Source organism: Notolepis coatsorum (genome assembly GCF_963971535.1).
Source record: "Notolepis coatsorum genome assembly, chromosome: 7".
NCBI lineage: Eukaryota > Metazoa > Chordata > Actinopteri > Aulopiformes > Paralepididae > Notolepis > Notolepis coatsorum.
In genome coordinates, this window is record NC_140171.1 from 52,116,513 (window position 1) to 52,132,564 (window position 16,052).

Here is a 16,052-nt window from a genome sequence, read left to right on the forward strand (position 1 = left end):
ATAGCAATAAGGTTGGATGACATCGGCCATTGTATAAAAGCATTCGATCACACGACAGAGTGGGTTATAGAAATTAGATCACGCCTATGGGGGTCTCACGACCCTCGGCTGCGCCTCGGGCCTAACAACCACCCATAGGCGTGATCTAATTTCTATAACCCACTCTGTCTCGTGATCTAATACATAGTGAGTGTGTGTGTGTGTGTGTGTGTGTGTGTGTGTGTGTGTGTGTGTGTGTGTGTGTGTGTGTGTGTGTGTGTGTGTGTGTGCTACAGTCAAGTTCACAGTGTAAAGCTGGTCCTGAGGCTATGGAACACCTAGGTTCAGGGGTCAGTGGGGTGAAAGGGCAGAGGTCACTCGTCGAGCTGGCACAGCAGAGCAGAGGCTTTGGAGATCCAGTAGTCATTGGTCTGCCTGGACGGCAACATCACTGTCACAACAAAGTTAGTAGAGTGACCTGGGAAGAAAAGGGAGAGACAGAGAGGACATCGAAAGGGAGAGAGAGAAAAGAGGGAGAAAGAGATGGAATATCTGGGTAAAAATACAAATGACAAAACTGTGTGTGTGTGTGTGTGTATATGTGTGTGTGCATGTGTGTGTGTGTAATGTATGTGTATGTGTGTGTGTATGTGTGTGTGTGTGTGTGTGTGTGTGTGTGTGTGTGTGTGTGTGTGTGTGTGTGTGTGTGTGTGTGTGTGTGTGTGTGTGTGTGTGTGTGTGTGTGTGTGGGTGTGTGTGCATGTGTGTATGTGTGTGTGTGTATATGTGTGTGTGTGGGTGTGCGTGTTTGCGTTACGTTCCAAGGCCCTGGCTGGACCGGGCATGAGAGTAACATTGGACAGTGCTCTCCTCCTGACATTGGCTCTGTTACGACCCTGGCTCATGGGTACGCAACCTATGTGTAATCAACACCAAAACCCTGTGCTCTAACTCAAAAATGCTACTAAACCAAGGAACTACTAATATAACTATAAACTAATGTACTGGTAACCCAACGGACAAGGACTGTAAGAACCTGACAGCTCTTTCACTAGGCACAGACCGTGCATGTGTGTTTCTGGGTCTGCCTTTGAAGCTCCCCAGCAGGTAACCAATCAGCACTAATTGGCTAATTGGCAGCCCTCACCTGCCTGCCCTGGTGAAACAGGAGTGACCAGGCCTCTAGTACATAACACCTCCCCCACCAAACTGGTTGCCCAAGAGGCAACCACTACACAACAACCCATAAACAAAACAAAAAACAACTGTGACCCCTTAGTTGTCAGGGCCTCTACCACCACAGCGATAACAGGTACCACAAACACCGGTACTACGATCGTGAGAGGGCGTCTGCTAGCACGTTGTCCCTCCCACGAATGTGGCGAATATCCAAGTTATACGCCTGGAGGAACAAACTCCATCGCATCAAACGATGATTCGAATTCACCATGCTGCGAAGAAAAACCAAAGGGTTATGGTCTGTATACACAACAAGGGGTAAACTGGAGGATCCCACGTAAACATCAAAATGGTTCAAGGCAAGAACCAAAGCGAGCGCCTCCTTCTCTATAGTAGAGTAGTGCAGTTGATGCCTGTAAAACTTTTTAGAAAAGTAGCACACTGGGTGCTCCACCTCTAATGCATCCTCTTGCAGGAGGACGGCTCCAGCACCGAGGTCACTAGCATCCACTGCCAACTTGAATGGCAGTTGAAAATCGGGAGCTGACAGAACGGGAGCGCTAATCAGAATACCCTTGATGCTCTCAAAAGACTGTTGACAAGTCTCAGTCCACACGAAAGGTACCTTAGGACTGAGCAGATTGGTCAAAGGGGCAACAACAGAAGCAAAGTTCCTACAGAAACTCCTATAGTACCCTGCCATACCTAGGAAGCGCTTTAACTCCCGCCTGGTGATGGGAGCAGGGAAGCCCACTATAGCCTCCACCTTAGCTGTAACGGGGCACACATGCCCACGTCCAACCACCTTACCCAGGTAGGTAACCGTGGCCTGTCCAAATTCACATTTCGCAAGGTTAACTGTCAAGTTAGCATCACCCAACCGCTTGAACACTTCGGCCAGATGCTCCACATGTTGTGACCAAGAGGAACTGTGGATAACCAGGTCATCCAGATATGCCTCACAGAACGCTACCCCACCCAGGACCTTGTTCACTAGCCGCTGAAACGTCGCTGGGGCATTTCGCATGCCAAAGGCCATCACTGTATACTGGCAGAAACTCTCTGGTGTGACAAAAGCGGATATCTCACGTGCTCGCGGAGTAAGCGGAACCTGCCAGTATCCCTTTAGCAAATCCAATTTACTTACAAAGGCTGCTGAACCCACCCGATCGATACAGTCGTCCATCCGAGGCAGAGGGTACGAGTCCGGCTTGGTTACTGTATTAACTTTACGGAAATCAGTACAGAACCGATGAGTGCAGTCTGGCTTATCAACAAGCAGGCAGGGGGAGCTCCACGCACTAGAACTGGGCTCCGCAATGCCATGTCTCAGCATATAGTCTACTTCCTTACTCAAGATCCTTCGTTTTTCCGGATTCACCCTATAGGCATGTTGCTTAATTGGTCCTGCACTACCAACATCAATGTCATGCTCGAGTACATTAGTACGACTAGGGACATCAGAAAACAAACGTGTATGCTGTCTAAGTAGGCGCACCACATCCGTACGCTCAGGAAGTGGTAAGTACGACAGGTGTGAGTCCAAGTCACCTAGTATCTGGGTGTTTGGCAACCGGCCCTGAGAAATCTCCTTCGACACAGAACAGTCGGCTACAATAGGAGATGCAGAAACTGTTAGAACAGCCACAGGCTTGACCCCTGACTGGTCAATCTGAGCCCTATCATTGTACGCCTTCAACATATTGACGTGACATAATCTACTCTTGCGCCTGCGGTCGGGAGTTTTAATCAAGTAGTCGACCTCACCAACTTTGCGCTCAATGGAGTATGGCCCACTGTACTTAGCCTGTAATGCAGACCCAAGAATAGGCGAGAGAACCAACACCTTGTCTCCCGGTGAGAACACCCTATGTCGGGCCCGCCTATCATACCACACCTTCATTTTTCCTTGGGCTACCTTTAGGTTCTCTTTCGCTAGTTCACATGCTCTACTAAGCTTAAGCCTGAAGTCACACACATAGTCCAACAAATTAGTAGAGGAAGGAGTCTGGTCAGCCAACCACTTTTCCTTCAGCAGTTTCAAAGGACCCCTCACTGTGTGGCCGAACACCAGCTCAGCCGGGCTGAATCCAAGAGACTCCTGGGTTACCTCCCTAGCAGCAAACAGAAGCAAAGGGATTCCATCATCCCAGTCTTTGTCGAACTCCGTACAATATGCCCGCAGCATTGTTTTGATAGTCTGGTGAAATCTCTCCAGCGCCCCCTGGGACTCTGGATGATAGGCAGAGGAAGGGCAATGTTGGATAGACAACTGCTGGAGGACCTGAGCAAAGAGACGGGACATGAAGTTAGACCCTTGATCTGATTGAATGACCTTTGGTAGGCCAAAAGTCGAAAAAAACCTAACCAGAGCTTTGGATATAGCTGGGGCTGTGATCTTGCGTAAAGGAATGGCTTCAGGAAAACGGGTCGCTGCACACATAATAGTCAAAAGGTACTGGTTCCCTGTCTTAGTTCGAGGGAGGGGACCAACACAGTCAATGAGGATCCGCTCAAAAGGTTCCCCAACGGCAGGGATAGGCTGCAGAGGAGCCTGAGGGATCTTCTGGTTTGGTTTACCAACCACCTGACACACATGGCACGAGCGACAATATTGTGCCACATCTGACTTCAAACCAGGCCAACAAAAATTTCTCAGCACACGGTCATAAGTCTTCCTGACCCCCATGTGACCAGCAAGATCATGATCATGTGCTAGATGCAGTATATCAGGACGATACACGGCTGGAACAACAATCTGAAACACACTGCCCCAGTCATCCAGACTGGACAGGTTAGGTGGTGTCCACTTTCTCATGAGCACGTCATTGCTAACAAAGTATCCTTGAGACGTATCTACCATTTCATCCTCTAAAACCGCCTCTTCAAAGAGGGACGACAAGGAGACATCCTTGTTTTGCTCTAGTACCAACTGCTCATGAGACGGTATCACCTTACCAAAACCCTCATCAGGGCCACTTTTCAACTCAACAAAGAACGTGTCACTAAGTGTCATATCACCATCTAAGTTAACAACCCCATGGGTGTCACATTTGACCTTTGACATTGCACGTGTTACCGCACACACAGGAAACACTCCTGGATGCTTCTGTGCGAGCTCATCAGGAACCTCAGAAACTACAGGGACGGGAATTACAACTGGAGTAGCCAGCACTTTGCCACCGGCCAAATCGTTCCCTAGAATGAAGGACACCCCCTTTATGGGAATGTGAGAACACACTCCTACGACAACATTGCCTGATACTAAGGGAGAGTTTAGCGAGACCTCATGCAAAGGAGTATTCACAAAGCCTCCTCCAAAGCCCTGAACAATGGCACCGGAATGCAATGAAGAATTTTCCGAAAATGGCAAAATCCCATCCAGAATGAGACTGGAAAGCTCCTGTATCTCTCCATATTGTAATAGCCTGCCTTGATCCTAATTCACCAACCAGTGAAACAAATCCCTCCATCCTAAATGTTGAGGAGCCCTCTAGCTCCCTGTCTGCACCTTTGATACTTCGCACCCCACCCTCTAATGTCGGCATAGGTGTCCTGTCTATGATTTCTACCAGAGCCACAGTTTTTACATTTTTCTGCTTAAGCACAGGGCATCCAGCAACGATATGACCAGGCTCCTTACAGTAAAAACAGATAACCCCCTCTGGGAATGCACTAGCAGAGCCACCTTGCCTAGGAGTCGAAGTAAACCGACCAGCAGACACGGGTGCCGGGAACCGGCTCCCCTGAGAAGGACGCCTACTACCCCTGGACTCCACACGGCCCTCCTCTACAAAGACAGACTTGTGTGTTAACACAAACTCATCAGCCAAGACAGCAGCGTCGGCTATCTTCGATACCTTATGCTCATTTAGAAACGTTATCAGGAACACACCTCTTAAATTCCTCTAGGAGAACCAACTGTCTGAGCTGCTCCCTTGACTCTGCTTTTTGCGAGGTGCACCACCGGTCAAACAGGTTCTCCTTCTCTTTTCCAAATTCAACATAAGACTGCCCCTCCTGCCTACGATAACCTCTAAAACGCTGACGATAGGCCTCTGGGACCAACTCATAAGCCCTCAATATGGAAGCTTTAACAAGTTCATAATCAGCGCTTTGTTCAAGGGACAGAGCAGTGTAGGCTTCTTGTGCCCTACCAACCAAAACACATTGTAGCAGCAGTGTCCAGGCGGTATCAGGCCACTTCAATGTGGTTGCCACCCTTTCGAAAAGGGGAAAATATCTTTCCACGTCTTTCTCAAAAAATGGTGGCACCATCCTAATATTCCTGCCTACATCAAACCCGGAACGTGACTCTGGATGCAGAGCACCCGCCTGCAAGGCAGCATACTTATATTCAAGCTCCTTCTGTGCACGCTCGTGCTCCAGCAACAGTTGTTTCTCCTTAAACTCACGCTCATGCTCACGCTCCTCTTTCCTCTCTCTCTCCTTAAGCTCACGCTCCTCTTTACTCTCTCTCTCCTTAAGCTCACGCTCCTCTCTCCTCTCCTCACGCTCTCGCTCTAGCTGCCTTTCCTTAAACTCCAACTCCCTAATCCTCCACTCACCCTCTACACCAGGTAATAGCGGAGACGCGCCAGACGATGGAGGCTCCTCCACCCTCTCCTCAAGCACCTGTTCCCTAATGAGCAAAACCCGCAAAGCACCCAAGGCAGATGGTTTCAAACGTTTCTCACTGGGAGTAAGCTCGACCTTGTAGTGCACAGCAAGCTCGAGCAGTTGTTCTTTGGAAAATTTGTCTAATAAGTCATGAGACGGGCGATCAACAAAGTCCCTGATGGAAGCCATTGTCACTGAACTAGACACCCCAAGCTACACACCCAACCTCACAGACACGAAGAACCACTAACGAACCACTGAAGAACAACGAAGAACCACTGAAGAACCATGAATAATGCTAATTGCCAACAATAACAACCAGAATGGAACACGGTGGAAATGTGAGCTCTACGGAGCGCACCTTTCCAGGTTGCACAAACAACAAAAAAAAATAAAAAAAAAACACACCCACCCTAAATAGACGTGTCATACACGCAGGGTGTTAGGTGCTACCAGGTATGCTCACCAAACACTTAAACAAACAAAATAAATCCAACAAAATTTTCCAAACAGGTGCGCCTTCTAACCTGATGTGACCACATATGCTTCTACGTCTAAACTGCAGAAAACCCCGGCCTACCACATGTCTACCCTAAGAAACACTAAATCAAGCCCTACCACACTACCTGTGTTTCCTGGCCGCCCTAACCTACCTACCCTTAAACTAATGCCCTGTAGACCTAACTTTCTTCAACCACACCTGCTACCAGTCAAAGATCATATACAATCATTTCATTGACCGCCCCAGGAGTACGTGGTGCACCGGACGCTAACCCACAACCAGAAAATAATGTCCCTATCTACATGTGGTGCCTACTAAACTATATATTTTAACAGCATAAGTAGTCACATCAAATTACAAACAAATACGGCATACTCACCTGTTTGATGAAAATGGCTCAGCCCCCACGTTACACCATGTGTAACGAACACCACCCAAACCATAATATGATGACACCCCGTGCAACACAAAAAAAAATCACCAAACAAAGTTCTAGGGGTAAAAGATCCCGGATGAGCGCCCAATTGTTACGACCCTGGCTCATGGGTACGCAACCTATGTGTAATCAACACCAAAACCCTGTGCTCTAACTCAAAAATGCTACTAAACCAAGGAACTACTAATATAACTATAAACTAATGTACTGGTAACCCAACGGACAAGGACTGTAAGAACCTGACAGCTCTTTCACTAGGCACAGACCGTGCATGTGTGTTTCTGGGTCTGCCTTTGAAGCTCCCCAGCAGGTAACCAATCAGCACTAATTGGCTAATTGGCAGCCCTCACCTGCCTGCCCTGGTGAAACAGGAGTGACCAGGCCTCTAGTACATAACAGGCTCCCTACCTCCCTCTGGTGACCTAAGCCCGATGGTGCAGTCTGCCATTTTATGTTGGTTTCATATAATTGATTGGATTTCTAATTATCTGTTATCCTGGGCCATCCCTGTCTGTGTTTGATGTCATCCCCCTGTCTGGTTGTTGTGTGTCATTGCTTTTGTGTCTAGGTTGTGTTTGTGATTCTGTGTTTTGGCCTGGCCCTGCCAGGTGTTGATAGTTGTTAATTAGTGTTGGTATTTAGGTGTCTGTTTGTCCTCACTTCCTTGTGGTGTCATTTCCTCCAGTACCCTGTGTTGTTCCCGTATCGTGCCTATGTCCTATCATGTGAGTTGTTGTCCAGTCAGTGAGCTTGTTCTTCTGTTTGTTTTGTTAGCTTTGTTTGGGTGCTCTTTGTTTTTGTCAATCCGTGTTTGTTCCAGAACCAGCCCGGCTGTGCCTCCTTTGTTTTGTAGTTTTGGTTGTAGTAAACATCCCTTCTTTAAGCTTCACCCCTCGTCTCTGCCTCGTTCCTTCTCCCTTGTCTGCAAACTGTGTTCTCACCTTCATTAGCACCCCAATCGTTACAGAATGACACCACCAATCAAGAGCACAGCAGACAAGGTGGCAGACACTTTTTTCATCCTTCAGAGCTTGATGAACGGTGATCTGGAACAGTACTCGCCTGCCAAGTGGGTCTTCTGGCTCCAGACGATCGACAAGGTTGCAAAGGAGAGTCCGACACAGGAGCCTGCAATGCGGGTTATGGCTGACCACGTCACTGCCCTCATGGAGGGGTTTAGGTCGCTCTCTAGTACCCTACCCACAAGCCTGGCCCCGCTAGCTTGCTTTCGCCCCGCAGCTAGTCAGCCGACTAGCATACAACTCACGGTCAGCCTAGCTCCTGAAGCTAACCGTGCGTCCCCAGCTAGCACAGCTCCGCCCGTTAGCATTTCTCCTGTAGCTAACCAGGCGTCCCCAGCTAGCTCAATCCCCACTACTAGCCTAATCTCCAGGTTCACGATCAGCCTAGTACGTGAGACGGACCAGATGTCCCTAGCTAGCATTGTCCCTGCAGCTAGCCAGATTTCCCCAGCTAGCATTGCCCCGACAGCTAGCCTAGCCCCTACAGCTATCTCAGAGCCCACGGTTGGCCTAGCCCCCGCAGTTCACAGGCCTCCGAGTCCTGGCAAGGCCCGGAGGACAAGCGGGGCTAGTGCCGCTGACAAGGCCTCCACAGCTGATCCGGTCGTCGCTGCCAGCCTGGTTCCGGTCGGCGTAGTCCCAGCTGTCACCGCTCCTCCTCCGGCTTCCACGCCCTGCCCAGCCTCTACGCCTGGTGCGGCTGCTACACTGGGTCCAGGCTCCTCATCCCCGGATCCTACGCCACGCCTTGCAGCCGAGACCGGTCCGGTCTCCACGCCCTGCCCGTCCTCTACACCTGGTCCGGCTGCTGCGCCGGCTCCCGGCTCCTCGACTGATCCTGGCTCCCCGTCTGGTCCAGCTCTATGCCGTGATCGGCGGCCTGGTCCTCGCCGTGGTCTTCGCCGTGGTCTTCGTCGTGGGCTGCGTTGGGTCCTGCTCCGGGGGTCGTCGCCGCCGCACCTCCGTTCCGGCTCTCCTGAGCCGGTCCCTAGTCCGGCGGCTGGGGGGTCTCTCGTCCGGGATCCTGCTCCGGGGTCCAGCTCCCCTTCCCGGGCTTCTGCACCTGTCCCCACCCCCCCTCGTTGGGCCTCTGTTCCCAGGTCCAGCCCCCCTCCCCGGGTCTCGGTGCCCATCCCCACCCCCCCTCGTCGGGCCTCTGTTCCCAGGTCCAGCCCCCCTCCTCGGGTCTCGGCGCCTGTCCCCACCCCCCCTCGTCGGGCCTCTGCTCCCAGCTCCTGCTTCCCTCTCCAGCTCCCTGTTTCTCTCCCTGCCTCCCCTCTCCGGGCCTGTGCCCCCATTTTCAACCCTCCTGGCTGCTGTACCCCTCCTGGGTTTTTCGCTCAGCCCCAGGTCTCCAGGTCCTCTCCCTGGGTCCCTTCCGGGGTCCCGGCTTCCTCCCTCGCCTGTGTCCAGACGTTGTTCTCGGGGGTCTGGAAGCCCCCCGTTGAGGGGGAGGTACTGTTACGTTCCATGAGAATAACATTGGACAGTGTTCTCCTCCTGACATTGGCTCCCTACCTCCCTCTGGTGACCTAAGCCCGATGGTGCGGTCTGCCATTTTATGTTGGTTTCATCTAATTGACTGGATTTCTGATTATCTGTTATCCTGGGCCATCCCTGTCTGTGTTTGATGTCATCCCCCTGTCTGGTTGTTGTGTGTCATTGCATTTGTGTCTAGTTTGTGTTTAGGTTGTGTTTGTGATTCTGTGTTTTGGCCTGGCCCTGCCAGGTGTTGATCGTTGTTAATTAGTGTTGGTATTTAGGTGTCTGTTTGTCCTCACTTCCTTGTGGTGTCATTTCCTCCAGTACCCTGTGTTCAGGGCCGCCTGGGAGAAATGCGAGGCCCTGTGCGAGATTTAAACGCGAGCCCCCCCCCCCCCCCCCCCCAAAAGGTTAAAAAAAAATAATAATTATATATATATATATATATATATATATTTTTTTTTTTATACAGTCAACATATTCTTAAATAATAGCGCTGCCCGAGGCGGGGCATGATACAGTCAACATATAGCAAGAGAGAGAGCGAGAGAGAGCTCCCGTTCTACAGTCAATATACAGTGTACAGAGAGAGAGAGAGAGACACATTGGAAAGAAATTGAAATGCTATTTGGCCCTAAACAGAGAGTACACAGTGGCAGAATACCTGAGCACTGTGACTGAAGATCCTTGACTATGTACAGACTCAGCGAGCACAGCCTAGCCATCGAGAAAGGCCGCCATAGGCAGACTGTGTGTGTTAGAAAGAGAGAGAGAGAGAGCATGTGTGTTTGTCATGTGTGTGTGTGTTAGAGAGAGAGCATGTATGAGAGATCCAAAAGGACAAAGATCAACACTTAAATCCAAAGAGAAGAGGGTCTATACCAGAGAAACCAAAGCAGCAAGGAGCCAATGGCCGACATCAGCTAAATAGGCTAGCTAGTTTTGCCTGGAAAAAAACATCGTTATTAACAAAACATTCGGGAGGGGAAAGGAAGAGTGGGGTAATGTCATGACATTTTCATTAATCTTACCTGCACCAAGGAACGCAGGGCGAAAGGCCGCAACACAGGTCTCCACGTTGATGAAAGGCCTCTCGCTGTCGGGACAAAAATAAGCTATGGCCAGAGCCTTGTCATGGTGCAGGCCCGACTACATCTTCTGTCAAAGATGATGTTGTAGTCAGAGTGCCAGAACCCCCTGCTATTCTCACGGCTAATGTCAATGGTCGTAGCACAAGCTAACAGCTAACTCAAGGCTAACTGATAGCATCAAATGAACGTTCCCAAACGAACGTCGAAGCTAAACAGCTAACTGGCTAACAGTTAGCTCAACCAGGCTATCGCTAACCATTAGCTAACGCAGAAGCAAGCTATGCGGCTACATACAGGAGCTGACACCAGGCACACACCGTTAGCTACTAGTAGTACTACACCAGCTAGTCGGCCAGTTTAGCTCCAGAGAGAGAGAGAGAGAGAGAGAGAGAGAGCGATGTCCACGGCGGGAATAGAATAGAGTTAATAGAATAGGTTAAAAACTCACCAAACGTCCAAGAGGATGGAGACAACCGCGTGGAGTTGACGAAGTTCATCTGCCAAACGACCATCCTCTTCATCTTGGCTGCATGTCTCTAGGTTAGCTAACGCTAGATAGCCTTTAGCTAAGCTAGCTACTAGCCGACATCATCATGGCTATATCCCGACTGCATCATGACAAGGCTCCGGCCATTTGTCCCGCCTTTCGTCAACGTTCCTTGGTGACCGACCGACTGATAATGACCGACCTCTTCGAGTTGGCTGGCATAACTAAGCATAATAGTCAAAAGCTGCACGCGCGAAATAGTCAAACGCAGCTGACTCACGCCGGCGTACTACACAAGTAAGTAACCACTCCGCTCCCTTCGTTGAAACCAATAGTATGTCTGCTGCAGAGCACCAGAGCTCCCTTCGTTGAAACCAATAGTATGTCACTGCAGACGCAGGAACAAGTCAGACACATTCTACAAACGTGTCTAATGTGAAATATATAAGCATATAAGCAAAACTAGATTTTAGGTCTGTGATGAAAAAGGGCCTCGCGGGAAGGGGGGCCTCGCAAAAAAAAAAAAAAAAAAAAAAAAAAAAAATAAATAAAATAATAAATAAACAATATTTATTTTTTATTTTTTATTTTAATTTTTTTGCGAGGCCCCCCTTCCCGCGAGGCCCTGAGCGATTGCACTGCTCGCACACCCCCTGAGGCGGCCCTGCCTGTGTTGTTCCCGTATCGTGCCGCCGAGGTCCTATCATGTGAGTTGTTGTCCAGTCAGTGAGCTTGTTCTTCTGTTTGTTTTGTTAGCTTTGTTTGGGTGCTCTTTGTTTTTGTGATCAGTCCGTGTTTGTTCCAGAACCAGCCCGGCTGTGCCTCCTTTGTTTTGTAGTTTTGATTGTAGTAAATATCCCTTCTTTAAGCTTCACCCCTCGTCTCTGCCTCGTTCCTTCTCCCTTGTCTGCAAACTGTGTTCTCACCTTCATTAGCACCCCAATCGTTACAGTTTGTCTATATATGTGTGCGTGTGCGTGCGTGTGTTTGTGTATATGTGTGTGCGTGTGTGTGTCTGCTTGTCTATATGCGTGTGCGTGTGCTTGTGTGTGTGTGTGTGTGTGTGTGTGTGTGTGTGTGTGTGTGTGTGTGTGTGTGTGTGTGTGTGTGTGTGTGTGTGTGTGTGTGTGAACCTGTGGTGGAGAGGGTCCCGGCTCTAGCGGAGGTCTTGTACAGTGGGGCCTCGTAGAGCTCAGGCTCAGGCACGTAGTTCTGCTGGGGTTCAAAGTGCACCATGGGCAGCATGGGGTTCATCACCCGCGGCAACGCGTCCTCTATCACCATATTGATGTCATCCCAGCGGCTGGCGTCCATGAACATGCCGTGCACCAGCACGCCGTTCTCTGGCTCCGGTAACTATGGGAACCACAAATGAAAGGGGGGTAATGGTAACACTCTCAGATGCAGATATACCTTACTTTTTCAATTCCTACAATGAATTCTAAAATGTCAGTACTTTAATCCTCTTTTTCTCCTTCTTTCTCTCTCTTTCTATCTATATCAAATGTTCCCTCCATCCCTCCTTCGCCCAGCACCTCCTTGTCCATCTCCAGTTCGGCATTGGAGGGAAGGGTGAGGAGAGCCTCACAGACCATTGCCTGGTCCCTGTACATCGGCACCATGTTGAAGCGGAAGGAGAGTTCGTCTATGGGCAGGTTGTAGCGTCTGGCGTGGTTCTGCAGTGCCCCTAGAGGCCAGGAGGAGGAAAAGCATGGACAACACATAACCCTGTTTTAAACAGTTTACTTGGAACCTTTTACTTTCGTATTAACATGTTCATATCACAGAAACATGAACTTCATAACAGCTCCATGAACAGCATGACAATGAACGCACCATGTAGTCACTATGATGTTTTTTTACTCTGCTTATGAATGTGTTATTAGCCAGAGTTTAGGTAAATCATGAAGCATTATCTATATCTATCTTAGTATACTCTATCACACTTTGAAATAAAGTTATGCTACCGTACCTGTCAGGAAGCCTTGGGGGAAAAATAAGCCTGCGATCCAGAAGGATTTGGGCGTACCTCGTGAGATCCAGCTCTAGGGAGAGGGGGGGTGAGAGAGAGAGAGAGGGTCCACAGAGTCAGCAGGACTATGCTAGATGGGCCAAGCATCCCATGGAGGCAAAAACCATATGAAATATTAAAATATAACAACCAATGCATGCAGGGCAGAATTAGGTTGCTATACACTGGTAATACATATACAAAGAACACATTCTCTATGTGTCGCAAATTTTGTTTGCAAAACATCCTGAAATTGCAGCCACTGTGAATGCTAGAAATGCAAATAGCCTCTGGTCATAAGACTTACTAACTCACTCATTCCTAATACTCACAGCACATAGACAAGCACTGCTTTACAACCGCTAATGATAGCACACCACAATCTTAAACAAACAAATACATACTGTACATAAATAAATAAAGCCTGAATACAAAACAAATCAAATTGTTATCTGGCCCTAAACCACAAATACAAATGAACAGTATCTCCACTGATCCAAAGCAGAGACAGATCCTGACCAAACAATCTTAGAACTATAGTCTAATAGCTAGCGATATAGAGAATGGGTGACACAAGGAATATTGGCCACCAAAGAAGCAAAGATAAGAAGATAGATAACAATTTATTCTCTGTGTGTTCAGTAGAAATCTGCAAGCTAGCCTAACTTAGCACAAATTAAGCAGATGCGTAGGTGCTAGCATATGCATTGGCCAAAAGCACCTCTCCCAGAGTTTTAAGCTAGGCTAACCGCTAAGAATAATTTACCTTTTAATATTTAGTGTTCAATGTGTTGAACCATAGAGCAAGACATCCCAGTCTTTATGGATTGCCTGACTGACTGACTGACTGACTGACTGACTGACTGACTGACTGACTGACTGACTGACTGACTGACTGACTGACTGACTGACTGACTGACTGACTGACTGACTGACTGACTGACTGACTGACTGACTGACTGACTGACTGACTGACTGACTGACTGACTGACTGACTGACTGACTGACTGACTGACTGACTGACTGACTGACTGACTGACTGACTGACTGACTGACTGACTGACTGACTGACTGACTGACTGACTGACTGGTTTACTGACTGACTGGTTGACTGGCTGACTGGCTGATTGATTGACTGGCTGGCTGGCTGGCTGGCTGGTTGGCTGGCTGACTGACTGACTCCGATTAGGTCAAGTCATTGCACATCGTTGCGGGCAAGACCCCCCGCATTTCATTGTATACTTGTATGCCGTGACAAATAACTCTTGACTTGACTTGACATCCTGGCTCAGTGGTGTGGGATGTCCTGAACATGTGCAACCTGACACACTGCTCATCCATCATATTACAAAACATTATGACGCTCCTCCCCTCTGTGTGTGTATGTGTGTACGTGTACGTGTACGTGTGTGTGTGTGTGTGTGTGTGTGTGTGTGTGTGTGTGTGTGTGTGTGTGTGTGTGTGTGTGTGTGTGTGTGTGTGTGTGTGTGCATTTTTTCCCGTATATGCATTCAGTGGAGGCTGAGCGCTGCTGCTCTGAACTAGACTACCTCCCAAATGCAAAAAATAAAATAAAAAATAAACATAAATCCTCCTGGGAACCGAGGGGAAAAGTGTCCTAAAAAGTGTCCTACCTATTTAGGGTCAATAAAACATCTTACAATTTAGACTTTCTTTAATTTATTAAATTTATTTTTATTTTACAACATGTCCACTGTAGTGCACACCAAGACCATCTTTGTGTAAAAAGAAGACCAAACGTAACGTAAAAAATTGCTGTAGAATATTAAATAAATAATTATTTCTTTAATTATATTTTATCTATATCTATTATTGTAATTTAGTTATTTGGCTAACATAAATTCTTCATTCTTCATTGTGCTTAATTTCTTCCTTTGCATTTTCTATTTTAACAGTGACACTCCTGGAAGCATCGTCTCTGTTTGGTAATGCAGAGAAACATCTTGCAGTTGGTACATCTCATGCTCTTCTGTCCCTGGTACAAAGTCCTCATCTCTCATCATCTGACAACTCCAAATCTCAGTCTCCCTAAATTATTTGGTAAATAATGCAACAATGTTGGTCATTAAGTACATAAAGATGATCTTGGTGTCCATTATAATTGACATTCATAAAACTGCTTTCAGAATTAAATATATAATTCCTAACATGTTAATAAACAAGAATATATATGATTTAGTGATAGTAAAAAAAAAAATATTATAATAAACAGTACCTATCCTCTTTCCATGAAATTATCAGTTTCCTATTCCTGCCATTTTGGATAAAAAAAAGGAACTTCCCAGCATGCCACCCTATCATGCAATACACCAATGGAAAGCCCTAGATGTCCTCTGTACAGTACAGCAGGAATTGGTAGAGTAGATCAAAAGACTAAAGGGAGATACATGTGAACAAAATGTCAACTGTAGAGGACACAATTCAATGGGCTGGGTCTCAGGAGGATATATATTTTTGTATCATTCCATTTGGGCTGTGGGGGGTGCTTAATGTCTGAAGGAGTCGACTGAAGGCTTCTTGTCCTCTGCGAAAGCATGCGATTGGTCCACTGATGGACCCTGATGTAAACAAGACGAAAGTATTCTTCTGGTCTGCATCCTAGTAGCAGTTGTTTGTATTGAGCCGTACTGTATTGTACCCATTCTGCAATCTGTTAATACAGTTTTCATTCAATCAATCGATCAATCAAATCTTGATATTTGTCTAGTGTGTTCATTAGACAGGTGAAATCCTCTTTCAGTGCCTGTGCCCGTTTTCTTAGGCAGTTTGCCTCGCTGGTATGTGCGCCATTAGCGTTAGCCATGCTTCTAGACCTCTTATAATTTTTTTTAAATAAATATAAGACAATTAGTGCTGTCAATAGATTAAAAATAATTAACTAATTAATCAATTTTTTTTTTTATTAATCTAGATTAATCTAGATTAAAAACCGCATTTTTCTACTTAAGGCCGAAGCTTGTAACAGATATTTACTTGAGTAAAATCATGGAATTAATGTAAAATCAACACAAAGAAAGTATATTTAGATTCAAAGACTATTTTAATAGCTTTCTTTGAATACAGTTTCTCTCCTGTGAAATACAAATGTTCAACAAAACCATCAACATTGACTCATGCTAGACCTCTTTCTTATATCTGCGGCTCTAAGATTGAAGATTTTTCACTCCATAGATTAATCTAGATTAATTTATTTTAATGCTTTAAATAATTTAAATTAATCTC

General features: G+C 47.3%; 1 protein-coding gene across 1 annotated transcript in view; it reads right to left on the reverse strand.

Annotated features, from left to right (window-relative positions):
• Window positions 1–353: 353 nt before the first annotated feature.
• The window catches only part of dnah6 (dynein, axonemal, heavy chain 6), a gene marked incomplete at both ends in the record, with an annotated part of 372,041 nt that continues 356,342 nt past the window's right edge, over window positions 354–16,052 (reverse strand). The window contains 4 exon segments of the mRNA XM_084318285.1: window positions 354–457; window positions 11,932–12,154; window positions 12,334–12,485; window positions 12,771–12,843. Of these exon segments, the coding sequence (XP_084174411.1) occupies window positions 354–457; window positions 11,932–12,154; window positions 12,334–12,485; window positions 12,771–12,843 (552 nt within the window).